Genomic DNA, 22,511 nt, shown 5'->3' on the forward strand with positions numbered 1-22,511 from the left:
TTCAGACTACATTATGTTCTATAGTCGAAATTAGAGCCTGTTATATAGCTAAGACTAGAGCATGTCTACCAAGTCTGATCTATAGTCTCATCTATCTGTTCTATAGTTGGAACTACAGTTTGTCCTATAGTCGATACTTTACTCTGTACTACAGTCGATACTATCATCAAGTAGAGTCGAAAGACGCCATTTTGACATAGTCTGTACTATAGTTGTGGCTATAGGTTGTACTGTAGTTGAAGGTAAAGTCTGTTTTATAGTTGAGACTATAGTCAGTTCTCTAGACGAGATTAGAGCCTATTATATAGCTAAGATTAGAGCCTGGTCTATAGTGAAGTCTGATCTATCTATTCTATAGTTGGAACTATTATCTTTAGTTGGATTTTGTTCTATAGTTGAGACTATAATCTATTCTATAGTCGCGACTATATTCGACTATAGTCGATACTATGGTTAACGTGGTAGTTCACTGCACGCGAACTGTCAAGTAGAGTCGAATAGAATCCGTTTTGACCAAGTCTTTCCTTTAATTTATACTATAGTCTGTACTGTAGACGATCCTATAGTCTGTACTATAGTTGTCGCTATAGTCTATACTGTAGTTGAAGGTAAAGTCTGTTCTACAGTTGAGACTATAATCTATATAGACGAGATTAGAGCCTGTTATATAGCTTAGACTAGTCTATGATTGAAACTGCAGTCTGTTTTATAGTCTTCTCTATAATCGAGTCTAAAGTTTGTTTTATGATCTGATCTATACATGAGAGTAATTTCTATAATGTAGACAATCAGTCAGATTGTTCTGAAACAACTTTTAAGAAAATTGCTAAACCCTTTTGAGCTTTCAACAATGAACACGATATCCCTTATTGTATATATATTCTAAACTAGACTAGACACTACTCCTTCACCTCTAAGCAAATTACACTATCCTGTCCTATCTTTCCCTCCCAAAAAAAATTAACAATCCCCACAAATATTATATTTTAACAATAAGCTAAGCTAATGTTAACAATTGACTGTTTAACTTACAATGATAATCTCTTTAGAAAAAAACTAAAAAATATATATATTATAAAAAAAATATACTATGTAAACTTTTCATATAAATATAAAAAATAAATTAAATAAAAAAGGAAAAACTATTTATATACTACTTAAACAAATATAACAAAATGAATTTCTTTATAAATTATTTAAACGAAAAATAATGAATTTCCCAGATAGATAAATAAAATTGATAGATACAATATATTTTACCTTTAAGCCAAACAATAATAAACCAAAAAAAACACTTTTCCCCTTTTGAAATAAATAGCAAGTAAAATGAATAAAAAAAAAATAGTTTATAACAAAATTTATTAACTTTTACCATAAAAACATTAGAACAAAATAGAGAAGAAAAACTAACCTTAAAGTAAATAGTCATATAATAAATAAATAAATACTGAAAACTTTAATTATGTATCTGGCCTAAAGACAAACAAAAATTATTTGTAAAACAAAAAATAAATAGAATTTTTTTGGAAAAACTAAAATATTTAAAAAGAAATTTAAATAAAAACAAATACAATCTCTATTCAACTCAAATTACAAACAAAACAACAAAAAGTGTTTAATTTTTTTTAACTAAAAATCTCAAAAGGAATGAGTTTAATATCGTAGACTATAATATAATAAACTTTTCTTACTAAAACTATTATTAATTTAATTTAAATTATTATATTTCAAAGACCTAGAGTAAACTGAATGCAAAAGCCTGCAACAGCAACTGATTTAAGGATTTATCTATAGCCTCTGGTAGTACATATCTCAGTCTATAACTCTTCCACCCAGTACCCATCTATCTAAGGGTTTAGCTGTGTGCTTTTAAACTAAACAAATGGTAAAAAACTTCTTCTATATTGTCTTGTCTTGTCTTGTCTTCTTATTCTTATATTTTCTTCAATTAAACAAATTAGTAGTAATTTATTTTCCAAGAAAAGAAAACTATTTGCAAAAAAAATTTTATAAAAAGACTTAAACAAGTAATTGTAACTACTTATTATTTACTTCGTATTCCATTCTATGTACAAATGATTACGGTGTACTTTAAGTTGATTTATTTTAATAATTTAAAAATTACTTTTCTCTCTTAAAAAATTAAAATTATGATTTGATTAATATTTAATTTAAGTGTTGCATATTGATTTACTTCTTTTATTTTTGATTTAGAAAGTTAATTTTTCTTTTATTGATTTGCTTTTATTTGTAACATCTGTAAATACTAACCCACAATTAAAATGTTTATAATTATAAAAAAAAAAAATTGTTTAAAAATATTATTGCTAAATATTAATTGCTTTTGAAATACATTATAAGAGTGTATATAAATTTTATATAAATGAAAGAAACAATAACGAATTTGCATCACTAAGCGTTGAAACTCTAGGCTATTTATAGTCCATTCTCTAGCTGAGACTAAAATCTCTTCTGATCAGACTATTGATAAATAGGTAAACGTTTTATAGTGAAGACATTCTATAGTCAAGATTAATGTCTGCTTTGTAAAGAAGTCTCTTGGAATTATTATCTGTTTTTAAGTAGAGATTTTAGTTTGTTTTATAGTAGGTACTATAGAGCATTCTATAGACCGAACTATATATTCGAGTCGAAATAGCAATCTGTTCAATAGTCGAGACTATAGACTGTTGTCTAGTTGAAACTCTAATAGTCGATACTATAGGTTGTTCTAGTCGAGATATAGACTATTCTACAGTTGAGAATAGTCTGTTCTATAGTGTAGCTATAGTCAGTTCTATGGTCGAGTTTATAGTCTGTTCTATAGTCGAGTCCAAAGTCTGGTTTATAGCCCAGACTATAATTAGTTCTACAGTCGAGTCTATACTCTGTTCTATAGTCGAGACTATAGTCAGTTCTATAGACGTCCATAGTCTCGTTTATAGTCGAGACTATATAGTCAGTTCTACAGTCGAGTCTATAGTATGTTCTATAGTCGAGTCCATAGTCTGGTCTATAGTCGAGACTATAGTCAGTTCTACAGTCGAGTCTATAGTCTGTTCTATAGCCGAGACTATAGTCAGTTCTATAGTCGAGACGATAGTCAGTTCTATAGGCGAGACTATAGTCAGTTCTATAGTCTAGACTATAGTCTAGACTATAGTCTGTTCTATAGTCTAGACTATAGTCTGTTCTATAGTCTAGATTATAGTATCATTTATAGTCGAGACTTTAGTATGTTCTATAGTCAGTTGTATAGTCGAGACTATAGTCTGTTCTATAGTCAAGACTATGGTCTGTTCCATAGTCAAGACTTTGATCTGTTTTATAGTCGAGACTTTAGTCTGTTCTATAGTCTGTGGTATAGTCGAGACTATAGTCTGTTCTATAGTCAAGACTATGGTCTGTTCCATAGTCAAGACTATGGTCTGTTTCATAGTCAAGGCTACGATCTGTTTCATAGTCGAGACTATAGTCAGTTCTATAGTCGAGACCGTAGTCTGGTCTATAGTCTAGACTATAGTCTCATTTATAGTCGAGACTTTAGTCTGTTGTATAGTCGAGACTATAGTCTGTTGTATAGTCGAGACTATAGTCCGTTCTATAGTCAAGACTATGGTCTGTTCAATAGTCAAGACTATGTTCTGTTTTATAGTCGAGACTATAATCTGATCTATAGTCGAGACTATAGTCTCATTTATAGTCGATACTATAGTCAGTTTTATAGACGAGACTATAGTCAGTTCTATAGTCTAGGCTATAGTCTAGACTATAGTCTGTTCTATAGTCTAGTCCATTGCGTCATTTATAGTCGAGACTATAGTCTGTTGTATAGTCGAGACTATAGTCTGTTCTATAGTCGAGACTATGATCTGTTCTATAGTCAAGACTGTAATCTATTTTATAGTCAAGACCATAGTTTCATCTATAGTCTAGACTATAGTCTCTTCTATAGTCTTGACTCTAGACTATAGTCTGTTCTATAGTCGAGACTATGATCTGTTCTATATTCGAAACTATATTCTCTTCTATAGTCTGTTCTATAGACGAGACTATGGTCTGTTTCATAGTCAAGACTATAGTCTGTTCTGTATTCGAGACTACAGTCTGTTCTATAGTCGAGACTATAGTCTGTTCTATGGTCTGTTCTATAGTCGATACTATGGTCTGTTCTATAGTCAAGACTATGCTCTGTTTTATATTCGAGACTATAGTCTGTTCTATATTCTTTTCTATAGTCGAGACTGTAGTCTGTTCCATAATTGGGACTATAGTCTGTTCTATATTCGAGACTATGGTCTGATCTATAGTCGAGAGTAAAGTCTGTTCTATAGTCTATATTATAGGCTGTTCCATAGTCGAGACTATGGTCTATAGTCAGGAGTATAGCCTGCTTTATAGTCTATTCTTTAGTCTGCTGTATTTCCTGTTCCCAAGTCTATTCTTGTGTAAAGACTATTTTGGAGAATTGGAATTTTCTTTTGTTTTTGGAGTTTTGTTTTGTCTTTTCTGTAGTCGAGACTACAGTTTGTATCTATAATCTGTTTTTAAATCGTGGCTATATATTCAACAATATGTGTGAGAAATATAATTTAAATGGGGGAATAATATTTAAGTTTATTTGAGACTTGATTTGATTAAACATTTATAGTGGGGCAATATTTATGTATGATTGTTGTGGTTGTCATTGAAGGTTCTAGTTTCTTATAATCTGTTAGAAGTTATTGAAAGACTTTTCGAATTGCTCAGATATTTAGGATTTTCATGGGTTTTATCTATTTGTCTCAAAGTTTTTTGTTTTGTAAACTGTTCATTAATTATTTTAAAGAGTTCACAAATGCAGCTTAAAGGAAATATTTAAAGCATAACCCGCAAGTAGGTATATATCAAGTAGATATTTAGTGCATATTAGATGCTACTTTTAATTTATATAAATAAAATAGTTTTTCCTTTTCTTAGTTCTTGTAATGGTTAATTTTTGAAACCCTTAAAAAAAACGCACCTTGTAAAAAGTGTCCTCTTTTTTGTGAATGCTAAACTATTAAAAATTTACACTTTAAAATTATCAACCCGTGCAAAAATAAGAAAATACTCCTCTTTTTACACTTGACAATAAAATACACTGAACAAAATTATTTTTTATTATTTAATTCGATATTTGAAGTTATGATTTTATATTTTGCTTTCTATATTGAAATATTCTTTAGTTGGATATTTTTTGAATTATTTTTAATTTATTTTATTTTTGTTACATCCTTCCGATTAATGTAAATTGTAACCCCAGCTGGCACGAGTTATATTGATTGCTATGAAATAAATTTATATTTTTATATATAAATATTTAGAAAATACTTTTGAATACTTCATATGATAATAACAACTGATGATTTAAAGTAACAAAACGAATGGCTAATTTGTAAATGATTAAAAAATCTCAAATTAATTTTGTAAATGTTTCCGATTTAATTTAATTAAAAACAGATCCAAAATAATAATAATACATTTTGCTTAATAAATGTCTAGTGAAAATGCATTTGTTATATTCCTTTAATAGTGACAAATTGATTGATTTATATTAAACTGAAATGGAATTGACTGAAGTTTGAAAAGAAAAAAAATTCAAATGAATGATAGATGATGGATTATGTGATGAAAAGTTTATTTAATATAAATATTTAGTAAATAGTTTATAAAAAAATAAATAAATGTTTTAGTTATAAATATTTAAATTAATACAGAAAATTACTATTTTAACACTGAATTATAATTTATAACTTTTTATACATATTTATAAACTTGTTATAATAAAATTTGCAGGGATGAAAAACCTCATTGTTGATATATTACTATATTATACCAAAACTAGTACTTTTAACAAATAAAAAGTATTATTTTACGACTATAATATATTTTTGACTATAAACCAGACTACAAACCAGACTATAGAATATACTAGAGACTAGACTATAGATTATGGAGAAAACAGTAGACTAGACTATAGATTGGACTATAGAGTAGACTGCAGACTTGACTATTGACTATATATGGACTAGACTACACATTAGACTATAAACTAGACTAATTTACACTTTAGACTAGCCTATAGGCTAGACTATAGAATATACTATCGACCAGACTAGACTAAAGACTAGACTGTAAACTAGACAATTGATTGGATTATAGACTAGACTATAAGATACACTATAGACTAAACTATGGACTAGACTACAGACTAGACTATATACAAGACTATGGACTAGACTATAGACTAGACTATAGACTAGACTATATACTAGACTATAGACTAGACTATAGACTAAACTATAGACTAGACTATAGACTAGACTATAGACTAGACTATAGACTAGACTATAGACTAGACTATAGACTAGACTATATAATAGACTATATACTAGACTATATACTAGACTATAGACTAGAGTATAGACTAGACTATAGACTAGACTATAGACTAGACTATAGACTAGACTAGACTATAGACTAGACTATAGACTAGACTAGACTAGACTATAGACTAGACTATAGACTAGACTAGACTATAGACTAGACTATAGACTAGACTATAGACTAGACTATAGACTAGACTATAGACTAGACTATAGACTAGACTATAGACTAGACTATAGACTAGACTATAGACTAGACTATAGACTAGACTATAGACTAGACTATAGACTAGACTATAGACTAGACTATAGACTAGACTATAGACTAACTATAGACTAGACTATAGACTAGACTATAGACTAGACTATAGACTAGACTATAGACTAGACTATAGACTAGACTATAGACTAGACTATAGACTAGACTATAGACTAGACTATAGACTAGACTATAGACTAGACTATAGACTAGACTATAGACTAGACTATAGACTAGACTATAGACTAGACTATAGACTAGACTATAGACTAGACTATAGACTAGACTATAGACTAGACTATAGACTAGACTATAGACTAGACTATAGACTAGACTATAGACTAGACTATAGACTAGACTATAGACTAGACTATAGACTAGACTATAGACTAGACTATAGACTAGACTATAGACTAGACTATAGACTAGACTATAGACTGACTATAGACTAGACTATAGACTAGACTATAGACTAGACTATAGACTATACTATAGACTAGACTATAGACTAGACTATAGACTAGACTATAGACTAACTATAGACTAGACTATAGACTAGACTATAGACTAGACTATAGACTAGACTATAGACTAGACTATAGACTAGACTATAGACTAGACTATAGACTAGACTATAGACTAGACTATAGACTAGACTATAGACTAGACTATAGACTAGACTATAGACTAGACTATAGACTAGACTATAGACTAGACTATAGACTAGACTATAGACTAGACTATAGACTAACTATAGACTAGACTATAGACTAGACTATAGACAGACTATAGACTAGACTATAGACTAGACTATGACTAGACTATAGACTAGACTATAGACTAGACTATAGACTATGGGACTATATGACTAGACTATAGACTAGACTATAGACTAGACTATAGACTAGACTATAGACTAGACTATAGACTAACTATAGACTAGACTAGACTAGACTATAGACTAGACTATAGACTAGACTATAGACTAGACTATAGACTAGACTATAGACTAGACTATGATAGACTAGACTATAGACTAGACTATAGACTAGACTATAGACTAGACTATAGACTAGACTATAGACTAGACTATAGACTAGACTATAGACTAGACTATAGACTAGACTATAGACTAGACTATAGACTAGACTATAGACTAGACTATAGACTAGACTATAGACTAGACTATAGACTAGACTATAGACTAGACTATAGACTAGACTATAGACTAGACTATAGACTAGACTATAGACTAGACTATAGACTAGACTATAGACTAGACTATAGACTAGACTATAGACTAGACTATAGACTAGACTATAGACTAGACTATAGACTAGACTATAGACTAGACTATAGACTAGACTATAGACTAGACTATAGACTAGACTATAGACTAGACTATAGACTAGACTATAGACTAGACTATAGACTAGACTATAGACTAGACTATAGACTAGACTATAGACTAGACTATAGACTAGACTATAGACTAGACTATAGACTAGACTATAGACTAGACTATAGACTAGACTATAGACTAGACTATAGACTAGACTATAGACTAGACTATAGACTAGACTATAGACTAGACTATATACTAGACTATAGACTAGACTATAGACTAGACTATAGACTAGACTATAGACTAGACTATAGACTAGACTATAGACTAGACTATAGACTAGACTATAGACTAGACTATAGACTAGACTATAGACTAGACTATAGACTAGACTATAGACTAGACTATAGACTAGACTATAGACTAGACTATAGACTAGACTATAGACTAGACTATAGACTAGACTATAGACTAGACTATAGACTAGACTATAGACTAGACTATAGACTAGACTATAGACTAGACTATAGACTAGACTATAGACTAGACTATAGACTAGACTATAGACTAGACTATAGACTAGACTATAGACTAGACTATAGACTAGACTATAGACTAGACTATAGACTAGACTATAGACTAGACTATAGACTAGACTATAGACTAGACTATAGAGCCTAGACTATAGACTAGACTATAGACTAGACTATAGACTAGACTAGACTAGACTATAGACTAGACATAGACTAGACTATAGACTAGACTATAGACTAGACTATAGACTAGAGCTATAGACTAGACTATAGACTAGACTATAGACTAGACTATAGACTAGACTATAGACTAGACTATAGACTAGACTATAGACTAGACTATAGACTAGACTATAGACTAGACTATAGACTAGACTATAGACTAGACTATAGACTAGACTATAGACTAGACTATAGACTAGACTATAGACTAGACTATAGACTAGACTATAGACTAGACTAGACTAGACTATAGACTAGACTATAGACTAGACTATAGACTAGACTATAGACTAGACTATAGACTAGACTATAGACTAGACTAAGACTAGACTATAGACTAGACTATAGACTAGACTATAGACTAGACTATAGACTAGACTATAGACTAGACTACATACAAGACTATAGACTAAACTATAGACTAGACTATAGACTAGCTATAGACTAGACTATAGACTAGTCTATAGACTAGACTATAGACTAGACTATAGACTAGACTATAGACTAGACTACATACAAGACTATAGACTAAACTATAGACTAGACTATAGACTAGACTATAGACTAGACTATAGACTAGACTATAGACTAGACTATAGACTAGACTATAGACTAAACTATAGACTAGACTATAGACAAAAAGTGCTGAAAAGCACTATAGTACTAAATTTCCATTCTTGTTTAAGAGCGAAACTGTTAAACTTGTATAAATTAAATAAAACCATTTTAGGAATTCCAAAAAACAGAATAGTTTATTTACATTTACGATTTTCCCCAAATAATAATTTTAAGAAATTTCAAACTTTATGCTGACATAAAAAAGAATTTCTTTGAAAAACATTTCCCATTTTCCATTAAAAACTATAAAAGGAAATTTACTTATTTATGGAAATACTTACATCTTGAAATTTAAGTGTGTAAAAAGTAATGTTTATTTATAGTATTTCCTGTATAAAGTTTTTAATGTGATTTATACTTTATATTTATTTTTGTGCATTTAAATAATTTAAGTAGAAATGTTTATAAATTCGTGTATATTTAACTACTTATGTATGTATATTTGTGTTTATAAATGTTGTTAGTAAATATTTCATTTGTAAATTTAACATTTTTACTGCTCTCATAAGTATGTCATGTATATATCACATTTTTCTGCTTTTTATTTTTTTGTGTAAAATTTTATTTTATTTTTTCCATTTGTAGATAAACTTTCATCACATAATTTAGTTTAACTAAATAATTGACTGACTTTGTATTTAATGTATCTGTGTGTAAAATGTTGAAAGCATTATTTTATAAAATCCGCATAAAAAAACTTTTTCTGCCAAGGAAAAAAATGCATTTCATAAAAACTCATATATGTTAAGAGAAAGTTTTTAATATCAAAATTATTACGTATCATTTGCCAAATTAAATTGCAGCAAAAAGAGAACGAAATAATTTAATTGACTAGAACCAATTGTATGGCATTTGCATCCCGGATTTTCAAAATAAGATTCACTACTTATAATACTAAACAACATATTGTTGACAATAAAAAATAGTTGCTGATAAACAACTTAGCACTGTTCCATAAACTACATTTCATTTGATACACATTGTGTTTAAAAAAACACTAATTCTCCCTTATATGCTAAAGTAGTCGTGATTTCCTGATTATAAGTCAGCAATTTATCGCTTGAATCCGTAAAATAACTCGAGCCCCTAAAATAACCTCGCTAAGTTTGAGATTGACAACATTTACTAGATCCATAAAATCAGTGCACTCCTAATATGAATTCCTCCATGAAAATTTTTGCACCTAGTCTATAAGTTTTTATATTGTACATTTTCTCAGCAAAATATTCTTACTTTTTATTGATTTTATGTCATCTACAGGTGACTAGTGAACATTTTATGGGAAAATTTTATATTTGAAACTTAAAAGAGTGCCAAATGATTGATAATATTGTGGAACAATTGTGACACATTGTAAGGAAAAATTCAAGAATATAAAATTAGTTTAATGTTAAAAATGTATAACATTAAATTTTAGTGTAAAATAAATTGATTGATTTTAATAATATACTAATGTAATGACTGTAAAGTAGACTATAGACTAGACATAGTATATTCTAGATAATATACGGCAGTATAGAATGGACTGTACACTGGACTGTAGACTAGATTTTCGACTAGAGTATACACTGAACTGTAGACTAGATTTTTGACTAGACTATAGACTAGACTATAGACTAGACTATAGACTAGACTATAGACTAGACTATAGACTAGACTATATACTAGACTATAGACCAGACTATAGACTAGACTATAGACTAGACTATAGACTAGACTATAGACTAGACTATAGACTAGACTATAGACTAGACTATAGACTAGACTATAGACTAGACTATAGACTAGACTATAGACTAGACTATAGACTAGACTATAGACTAGACTATAGACTAGACTATAGACTAGACTATAGACTAGACTTTAGACTAGACTATAGACTAGACTAGACTATAGACTAGACTAGACTAGACTAGACTAGACTAGACTAGACTAGACTAGACTAGACTAGACTAGACTAGACTAGACTAGACTAGACTAGACTAGACTAGACTAGACTAGACTAGACTAGACTAGACTAGACTAGACTAGACTAGACTAGACTAGACTAGACTAGACTAGACTAGACTAGACTAGACTAGACTAGACTAGACTAGACTAGACTAGACTAGACTAGACTAGACTAGACTAGACTAGACTAGACTAGACTAGACTAGACTAGACTAGACTAGACTAGACTAGACTAGACTAGACTAGACTAGACTAGACTAGACTAGACTAGACTAGACTAGACTAGACTAGACTAGACTAGACTAGACTAGACTAGACTAGACTAGACTAGACTATAGACTAGACTAGACTAGACTAGACTAGACTAGACTATAGACTAGACTAGACTAGACTAGACTAGACTAGACTAGACTAGACTAGACTAGACTAGACTAGACTAGACTAGACTAGACTAGACTAGACTAGACTAGACTAGACTAGACTATAGACTAGACTATAGACTAGACTATAGACTAGACTATAGACTAGACTATAGACTAGACTATAGACTAGACTATAGACTAGACTATAGACTAGACTATAGACTAGACTATAGACTAGACTATAGACTAGACTATAGACTAGACTATAGACTAGACTATAGACTAGACTATAGACTAGACTATAGACTAGACTATAGACTAGACTATAGACTACTAGACTATAGACTAGACTATAGACTAGACTATAGACTAGACTATAGACTAGACTATAGACTAGACTATAGACTAGACTAGACTAGACTATAGACTAGACTATAGACTAGACTATAGACTAGACTATAGACTAGACTATAGACTAGACTATAGACTAGACTATAGACTAGACTATAGACTAGACTATAGACTAGACTATAGACTATAGACTAGACTATAGACTAGACTATAGACTAGACTATAGACTAGACTATAGACTAGACTATAGACTAGACTATAGACTAGACTATAGACTAGACTATAGACTAGACTATAGACTAGACTATAGACTAGACTATAGACTAGACTATAGACTACTATAGACTAGACTATAGACTAGACTATAGACTAGACTATAGACTAGACTATAGACTAGACTATAGACTAGACTATAGACTAGACTATGGACTAGACTATAGACTAGACTATAGACTAGACTATAGACTAGACTATAGACTAGACTATAGACTAGACTATAGACTAGACTTAAGACAAGACTTAAGACTAGACTTAAGACTAGACTTAAGACAAGACTTAAGACTAGACTTAAGACTAGACTTAACACTAGACTTAAGACTAGACTTAAGACTAGACTTTAGACTAGACTTAAGACTAGAATTAAGACTAGACTTAAGACTAGACTTAAGACTAGACTTAAGACTAGACTTAAGACTAGACTTAAGACTAGACTTAAGACTAGACTTAAGACTAGACTTAAGACTAGACTTAAGACTATACTTAAGATTAGACTATAGACTAGACTACAGGATAGACTATAGGCTAGACTATAGGCTAGACTTTAGACTAGACTATAGACTAGACAACAGACTAGCCTATAGACTAGACTATAGACAAGACTGTAGACCAGACTATATACTAGATTATAGACTGACTATACTATAGATTAGACAAGTCTATAGACTATAATATAGACTAGACATGAAATTTTGTATTCTAGACTATACAATAGCCTGAATTATACACCAGACTATTGACTAAGTCATTTTTTCTATCAATTCAACCACAAAAATTTTTATTAAAAATTTAAAATTGTTAAACTAATTTGAACATGTTCAACAGCAAATGATAAATCAATATTTTCATATCATATAAAGACTAGACTATACAAAACTAAATGTTTGTAGTTGTGTCCATTTTAAAATTAAATTTTATAATATGTATACGAATTTATGTCAATATAATTATCTTCATAATAATCATCATAGTTTTTTTAGTCTTATAGATTGTGTACCTATTAAGCATGAACAATTTATTTATAATTGTCAACCTAATTTGCAAAGTTTCATTTAAATTTTATTTATACTTTTATTATAACTAATTTTGTTATATTTTTAGATTTTTTAAATTAATTTTCAATTGAAAACTACACCTAAACAAAAAAACACACACCCACAATTACATTTCCTGCTATAAATTGTTAAGAAAAAAATGTATAAAAAAACAAATATGAAAAATAATTAAAAATTTTAACTCATTTTATCCAAAAAATATTTGCAAAAAAAAAATAATTTTATTACAAAATTTGCAAAATATACAATATTAAAAAAGAAGAAATAATAAATATAAGTAATTTTATAAATTTAGTTTAGAATTAATTGAGTAGAAAGTTTATTTTTTCTAATTAAAATTGCAATTTTATATTTATAATGTTTTACTAATATTCTATTATATTTCCCTTCCTCTTTCCCCCCCATGACTCTGGCTTATTTTAATTTTTATTTTTATTCTTTGTTGTTTTGTTTAACAAACTCCTTTTGAATAATTAGGAACAAATTGCTAGAGAAAAACAGGTCAGTGGTAGAGTACAAGTACAAGTTTGGTATCATGCAGAACGTAGTGAACTGGTAGTGAGTCTAATGGCAGCCGATGATTTGGCTTTGCGTGATGAGGCCTATGGGCATGGTAATTTACCGGAAGCATATGCCAAAGTTCGTATATTGCCGAAGTGGTAAGTGGTTTAAAAACGAAATGTTTGGAACTTGTCAATAAATCTCTTAAACATAAGGTTTTCTTAATAATATTTAAATATTTTTTTGTACATAGCGGCGATGGCTCTGTTCAACAAACCGAAGTTTGTCCGCCTGCCCAAAACCCGATCTGGAATGCCACCCTCACATTCGCACACGTGAAAGCCGATAGCCTCATGGATCGTTATATTGAAATACAACTGTGGGATTTGGTACCTCATACCGAATCGATATTTCTGGGTGAATGCAGCCTCGAATTGCAACAGGCCTTTCTCGACGATCGTGCCATTTGGTGTCGCCTCGATGATCCAAAGGGTCTGCGGGGCATCAGCATGTCAAAATCCCCCAGTGTATCACCGCGCGGCTCTATAGCTGCGGGCGGTCCCGGAGGCGATGTTTCACGTTTGCTGAGGCGCGACTACAATATGCAACGTTCCATATCGGATGATGTGGATTCGATTGGTGAGTGTACGTCCCTGTTGCATCCAGATCATGCATGGATAGCGGGCTCGCGGCGAGGCTCATCCCAATCGGAAACACTGGAAGTGGAAGTCTATCAGTTGGGTAAAGATTTTTCACGCTCTTTGCCCGGCTCTCGTCGATCATCATTTCAAGATGCTGATAAGAATCGAGAAGATGATATGGCTCCACCTCCGACCACGTATTTAGTGGGACGACGACGATCTTCGGTGGCACGCAGAGATCCCGATGAAATATTGAAATCATTGAAGGCGGTGCGTGGCGAATTGGGACGAGCCATGAGTTTGGGCACCGAACAGCCCATGAAGAGAATGGGTTCAAGGCGTAAGTATTTGTAGTTGATTTCTAATTACTAATACCAATTAAGAACGAAAAAAAGAACTAACACTGTGAAAGCTTTACAGCTTCTATTTTTAATTTAATTGTTTCTAATTATTTTTTTTAAACAAAGCAAATGTTTTTATTTTAGTTTTATTAATCACTAATGCAATCCTCTATGGTCTTGTACTCCTGCTACAGTTATCAGTCTATCATTTTCAACTCTTACTCTCCCTCTCTCTTTCTCTCTTTCTGTATTTATTATATTTTCTTCACTATGGGACTTTTAAACTATGTGCAACTTTTGAAACTATTTTATTGTCTTTTTTCTTTCCATTTTTTGTTTTAAAATTTTATATTTAAAAAAAAAAATAGCTACAATATCGGTGTCACACTATCAAAGCCTTGATACACCCTACACTTGGACTGCTAATAATCGTTATTATTTGCCACAACAATAACAAAAATATCCCTAAATAGTTATAAATTAAAATCAAATAAAATGCACGTTAATTAAAACAAAAAAATAAATTAAATTAATAAAAAAAATTTAAAAACAAATAAATTAAAAATCTAAATAAAACAAAACCAAATGACACACTTTAAAAGCACTCTACCAATTGCTTTAGCTATAATTTTCATCAAACCATTTTCTTTTTAAAACAATTTTCAAATATTCTGTCAAATAAATGTAAAGAAGAAATTGTCCACAATTTTACACTTGTCAAAACTTTAATAACTATTGGATTGCTAAACGTTGAAATAAATTGTTAAAATTATCTAAATAATACACTTTCTAAACAAAAACCCTTAATTAATGGTAAGAATTATTTTTAAAAATAATTTGTTAAAATTTTCTTTCTATATTTATTCAATTCGAATTGAGTTCTGTTTTTATGTTGAGTTTGTTATTTTGAAAATTCACCCTCCCCCCCAAAAAATAATTAATTTAGAATATTTACTTCCGTTGAAATTTTTTATGCACACCTACACAGTTTGTTGTACTTATTAAGCATGTTTGTTTTTATTTCCTGTTTATCTCTCTCTCTCTCTTATTAAAAACAAAACACATTAAAAATTTAAATTAAACAAACAAAAATTCATATATACCATAATACCATGGTACGCATGTTTAATATTTAATTCGATTTATTAATAACAATTATACGCAACCTGGTATCAAAACAACACAAATTTAATAATAATTATGATAATGATAATAAGGGGTTTGTTTGCTGGTGAATATGTAAATAAATTTTAATCGAAAATGTGCATGTGTATGGGATAAAGTTTTAAAATATAATTATCAAAATCCTGTAAAAGGATTATGCAACATTGGATTTCAAATAAGTGCCGAAAGTGATAAAAGTTATAATGATTTCTTGTGAAAAAGCCTCCTTGTGGGAGAATATTGTAATAAGAAATACATAACGTTGGTACTTTTACAACCACAGGGAGAGCATCATAAACAACTGACCACCAACCCTTTGTGCTTCTTACACGCAATTGTTGTACATGATTCTGTCGGTCTATGTTAAAGCACTTTTCTCAAGTATTCTAGCTATCTAATCTCTGAGCATTGCTGCCAGTTGCGTAACTTCCGAGATGCAAAACCATCACTTTAGCATCACGTTTAGAACCACGCAAATGGGATGGCCTCTGTTGATTCGGCAACAGCACCTAGAAACATAATCGGTATATCGAAATACGAATCCATCAAATAAGCCGAAGATTTGTTCTTACTCACATAGAACATAGTATAGTAAATCTATTATGGATAAAGTAAACCCTGAACATACCCTGAAAAGGAAGAAAAATTGAATGGTATCACTTGTATAAGATACCTAACATCTATCGCCATTCAACCCAACAAACTTCTCATCCACGCCACACATTATTTGAAAAAAAAAAACATCCTATACACTCACTATAGGTATACAGATGGCTGAGGTCCGCTTACTCCCACATTCACTCCGTATCATATACACTTGAAACCAACTCATTCCCAAATCTTAGTATCACAGTCACTCCTCTGTGGGCTGTCTTTTGTTCTTTTCGGCAACAGCACCGAACTTATCCACAAATATAGACTTTACCAGTCTTCATTCTTTAAACCAACATTCTCTTCCCGCAAGTTTGGGTTCAAAATAAAGCCACTTGACACCAACTCATTCCTAAATCCCTCACTCCTCTGAGGGCTGACTCTTATTCTTTTCGGCAACAGCACCGAACTTATCCCCAAATATAGACTTTTTAAACCAACATTCTCTTCCCGCAAGTTTGGACACTACGTGCACCCCGAAAGGACCTATCCAATAACCGGGACAAGGCAAAGACCGAAACTCTGATCTGTGGGCTACCGGTTCCGTGGTAGCAGATTATAAGGCTCCCTGGTTCGACCCTAGATCAAATCACTCCAAGGAAAGGCCGATGATACATTTAATACCACGAATTTATAGTCCCGGCAGACTAGAAGTATTTCCCCCATGATGCGAAAGATCATCAAGGTAACAAAAATTGAAACTCTGCCCTGTGGGCTACCGGTTCCCGTGGTAGCAGATTAAAAGGCTCCCTGGTTCTACCCGAGATCAAATCATTCCAAGGAAAGCCCGAAGATATATTTGACACCACATGATCACTGTCCCGGCAGACTAGAAGTATTTCCCCCATGATGCGCAAGATCATCTAGGTAACATGCTCAGGGGTTATTTTCTGTGACAATATCACATTTTTTATTATTTAATAACGGATAGCAAGAGCAATCGAAAGCCATTTGAATTTCTTCTAGTTATTATACTCAACGAATTGCTATCAGCGGTCAAGAGTATTGATGTCCATATTGTTAAAGACAGGACCAGACAAAACGAGTCCATTTCTATTGTTTCCCATTCGCCGATCAATTTCGATACCACATTCAGGAAACAGTTTTTTCGATGACAATCCCAGTACGCTCATGTTCAGGAATCCATAACGAATCAAAAAGTTTAAGTGGATCACCTGATTTTCATTTCTACCGTTCGAGGAACAGTTTTTTCCGAAGAAAACTCATATGAAATCAAAAAAGTGTCATCTGAGTTGGGAGAAGGAGTTGATACAATTAAGAAGACATTTCGACCTTTTACTTTTTGGTATTGATAAGCCTGATAGAAAAAACACTATCTTTGTAAATGGTCGGCGTCTTGAGATTACTTTCTCCTAAGGCCTAAGTCGTTACATGTAATAATTTTTGAAATCGACATTGTAGATTAAGATCGCATCATCTCGAAAAACTGTTTTTTTCAGTCCAGGCTCTATTGTCTGGCATTGACCTGATATTTTTACAACAAGACATCATAAGACACGAAATAGACAATCGTTTCATGATCTTCAGAATATTTCCCGTCTATTAATGACGACGTCATACAGGGATGGTTCACAAAGCTTTCCTTAAGGTAAGCGTGCAATCGATATTGTAGATTAAGGTCACATCATCTCAAAAAACTGTTTCTTTAGTCCAGGCTCTATTGTCTGGCATTGACCTGATATTTTTAAAACAAGACATCATAAGACACAAAATAGCCAATCCTTTCAGGATCTTCAGAATATTTCCTATCCACTAATGACCATACAGGGATGGTTCACAAAGCTTTACTTAAGGTAAGCGTGCTGTATATACCTTGAAAAAGATAGACGAAGAAGGGATATTGCTGAGCTGTCTTTCTAGTGTTTTCATTAAATACCATTACAGACTTGTTGATCTATAGTATACTATACCAGTCAGTTTTGAAAAAGAATACGTTTTAGTTCTCTTCATTTCTTGGAGGAGATTTTAGACTACTCCTTACTTTTTAAAGGCAAAAACTTATCTTATTTTCCTCATTTCATCTCTGATATATGAAGACCTTCAATTACATTTACTTTAAAGTTAAACAAAAACAAACTTTTTTTATTTATTTAAACTATTGATTTTTTTAACGCTCTTAAACTGAAAACCAATTGCAAAATTTTCTAATGCAAATATTTAATAAGTATTAAACAAAAAAAGAACGAAAGTTGATAAAAACTTGTCAAAATAATGTTTAAATAAATCCACTTAAATGAACCCTAAAACATTTATTCAGATTTTTTTCGTTATAACAAATGAAGAAAGAAAAAAATGAAGAATATATATCGAAATCAGCACTTTTGAAAATCATACCCGCATTATAACGTCCCACTTCTTAACGCCAGCCAATATTCAGTATTCAATAAGACAAAATAAACTCGTTGAACAAGCACGACTACACACAGAAAAAAGAAGAGTTGGAAATTGGTTACTAATACAGTAAATTAGTAATATGTTCCGAATTTCCTTTGCGATTATTAAAAAATTATAAATATAAACGAATTTCTATATTTACAATTAAAAATTCATATCTATAAAAGAATTACAGTTCCAGTAATATTCAAGAAAGTGTTCTCAATCAATATGTGCTGTTGTTATACTACTTGGATAAATCAGTAGAGACAATCAACTTGATTTTAAAAAGATATGTTTTAATAACTAACATTTCGATTACTACAATCAAAATATCTGTTATGAGTATGTTTCAGTTACTGTAACCATCAATGTTTTGTAGACAATTGTAATATTCGGATACAGCAACACTAAATACTTTTGTCTCAATCGAATCAAATTTTTAATAATAATTTGACATTTTCAAAATAAAAATAACAGAAATAAAATTTATAAAATTTAAACAATTTATATAAAATATTTGTACAATAAGTGTAAGTTTCTATCTAAATATTCAAAATGCATTTGAATGTAACATATTTGCTGATTTCTCCTTTAGCTACATTTCATCAGTCACATAAAAGGCTAGTTTGCAATTGGAGACCATTGGAAATACATTCATATATTCCATCCATTAAACATGAAGTATGGATACATTTTAATTTCAAGAAAAGTTTGAAGATGGAAAAGATTGGTGACGTTCACAAGCACATAATATTTTCCTGGGTAAAATTCTTGTCAAATGTTATTTAAAAATACGAAAATAAAAAATTTTAAAATACCATGATTCCATTACTATAATCGAATTTTTCAATACCATTTGGAGTTATGTTAACCAATATTTTCGGTTAGTCTATATAAATTATACGGTACATTGTATTGAAATATTCGGCTATTACAATCGATTGATGTGATAGTTGTCGTAACCGACCAAATTCGATTGGCAACAAATTCGGTTGCCACAACGAAACTGTTTTCTCTGTGTATGTATGTCAAGTATTTGTCAATAATTTATGCTTGAAATTAAGTTTTTCTCATTCGTTTTCAGCTCATTTTAGCGTGTGGCTTTCCTCTTTCAATGTGGAAATTGTAATGTGAAAAAAAAACAAAGAAAAATTTCCGATTATTTGGTATTGAAAATTTCATTTACCTTAAACCTTGAAATCTTGATTGTCAGAGAGTGAGTGAGTGTGTGTAACCAAAACAACGTCAATATTTTATCGTAGTATAGAAACAAAATGATGAGTTATAAGTTTAAGAATTACAAAAGCGTTAAATATGTTTTGATGCTAAAGTATGTACTTTGTTGTTCTTGTTGTTGAGACCAAACCAACCAACCAACCAACCAAGCAAACCGTAGCAAATGAAAAAGTTTTCAAAAGTTTTTTCCTTTTATTTTCAAAGTTTTGTGATGGTGTAGTAGTATTTTCTGTGTTCAAATTTTGATTTACATCAGTTTGAGTAACAGGAAAGAAAAGGGTGAATGTTATGGAAAGTTATGATATTTATAAATATAAATTTTGATTAGAATTTAGATTTATTTTTTCAAAAGATGCAAGAAGGTAATGTTTAAGTTAAACAAAAACAAGAGTAAGAGTGTTTTCGATGGTTTTGGGGCATAAATATTTACCAAAGCACAAGTTAGATGGATAATGAAGGAGTAAACAAGTTGAGGAATTATATATTTTAAAAGCCTATTTATATTTATTTTAAATACAATTTTTTTTATAAAATACTCTAGTGTGTTATGGAAGTTAGGCGGATGTCGTTACTGTTCCTAACACCATTATACTAATAGCAGACAGTTTAATCTTAGGAAAACAACGATATTATAACTGTGAATAATAATCATTATAATAAATTTTGTTTAATTTTAATCTCTTTTGTAAGAAAAATAAATTACTTTTTCTTACAAATACTTTATGAAGGAAAACATATTTTTTAATTTTAATATCTAAAAAGTTTTCCTATCTCATATTTAAATTTGCAAAGTCTTCCTATTGTCTGTTTTTTTTTTTTTTTTTTTTCTCTATTTTCCAAAACATATGACCATTAACATCTCCACCGCCATCATCAACCAACAACAAACACATTGATTACATCACATTTGTTGTCCTTAATCATGTATAAATTGTATATTGTATCCAATATAAACATATTTTAGTTAGAAAGTAAAAAATTTATAGATACACATTATTAAAAAATATTTATTTTATAAAGACCTTTTTTAGCATATTTCTTTCGTTGTTGTTTGTTTGTGTGCCTATACGGGTGCATAAGTACTTAAAAAAAAGTATACCTTTTTGTCTGTGCGATTTTCTTCTTTTATATTGAATTTTTATTCAGCACTAAATTTAATAAGATTTTGGTTGGCATTAAGCCGATTATCCCTTTTTCTTGAGTTGTTACGTTTCTTATAAACTTTTCGCAAGTATTACAACAATTATTACTTAGTAAACATTAAAAATTTATGTGATATGAGAAGAACATCGTTGTCATAAACGAAATGTTTTATACTTTCATTTTTACCTTTTGAGTTTTATGGTTATGAGGAGTATTTTTTGTTGACGTGGTTTTATTACATGTGTTTTTATTGGGTCACATGAATACACTGAATAAATGAATGGCGAAGGAATGATGTCCGTATACATATTATGCAAAAACATGAAATATCTTAACATTATGGTGGAAACTTTTACATAACCCCTTACCAAAGACCTCGATCCCTTATCATACACTGTTTCGCTAATCAGTTACAGAGAGGAAACAAATACAGAATTCCTCAGTAGTCCCTGTGTCCACCTTAGATTGTAACATTTTTACATAAGCCCTTGCTAAAGACCTCGATTCCTTATTATACACTGTTTCGCTAATCAGTTACAGAGAGGAAACAAATACAGAATTCCTCGGTAGTCCCTGTGTCCACCTTAGATTGTGACATTTTTACATAAGCCCTTGCTAAAGACCTCGATTCCTCATCATACACTGTTTCACTGATCAGTTATAGAGAGGAAACAAATACAGAATTTCCAGTAGTCACGGTTAATTGTCTCCCACTTGGATTGCTACACTTTTACATAACCTCTTTCTAAAGACATCGATCCCTTGTACAACAATGTTTCGCTGATCAGTTACAAAGAGGAAACAAACATAGAATTCCTCGGTAGTCCCTGCCAATTTGTGTCCACCTTAGATTCTGACACTTTTACATAATCCCTTGTTAAAGACCTCTATCCCTTGTCCTACACTGTTTCGCTGATCAGTTACAGAGAGGAAATAAATACAGAATTCCTCGGTAGTCCTGGCACAATTGTGCACACCTTAGATTGCGACGCAAAGCAGTCGTTTAGACCCATACTGAAAGTAAAAACACAGTCGCCGGCAGAGCGATTCTCGAAAACT

The 22,511-nt window shown here is 30.9% G+C and overlaps 1 protein-coding gene across 1 annotated transcript in view; it reads left to right on the forward strand.

Annotated features, from left to right (window-relative positions):
* The window catches only part of LOC119604650 (regulating synaptic membrane exocytosis protein 1), a 204,606-nt gene that overhangs the window by 176,557 nt on the left and 5,538 nt on the right, over nt 1-22,511 (forward strand). The window contains 2 exon segments of the mRNA XM_037957411.1: nt 13,856-14,037; nt 14,133-14,860. Coding sequence (XP_037813339.1) covers nt 13,856-14,037; nt 14,133-14,860 — 910 coding nt within the window.

The sequence above is a fragment of the Lucilia sericata genome, unplaced genomic scaffold, assembly GCF_015586225.1.
Source record: "Lucilia sericata isolate MDLA Ls3-8-SP2 unplaced genomic scaffold, ASM1558622v1 Contig000413F_arrow, whole genome shotgun sequence".
Classification (NCBI taxonomy): Eukaryota; Metazoa; Arthropoda; class Insecta; order Diptera; family Calliphoridae; genus Lucilia; species Lucilia sericata.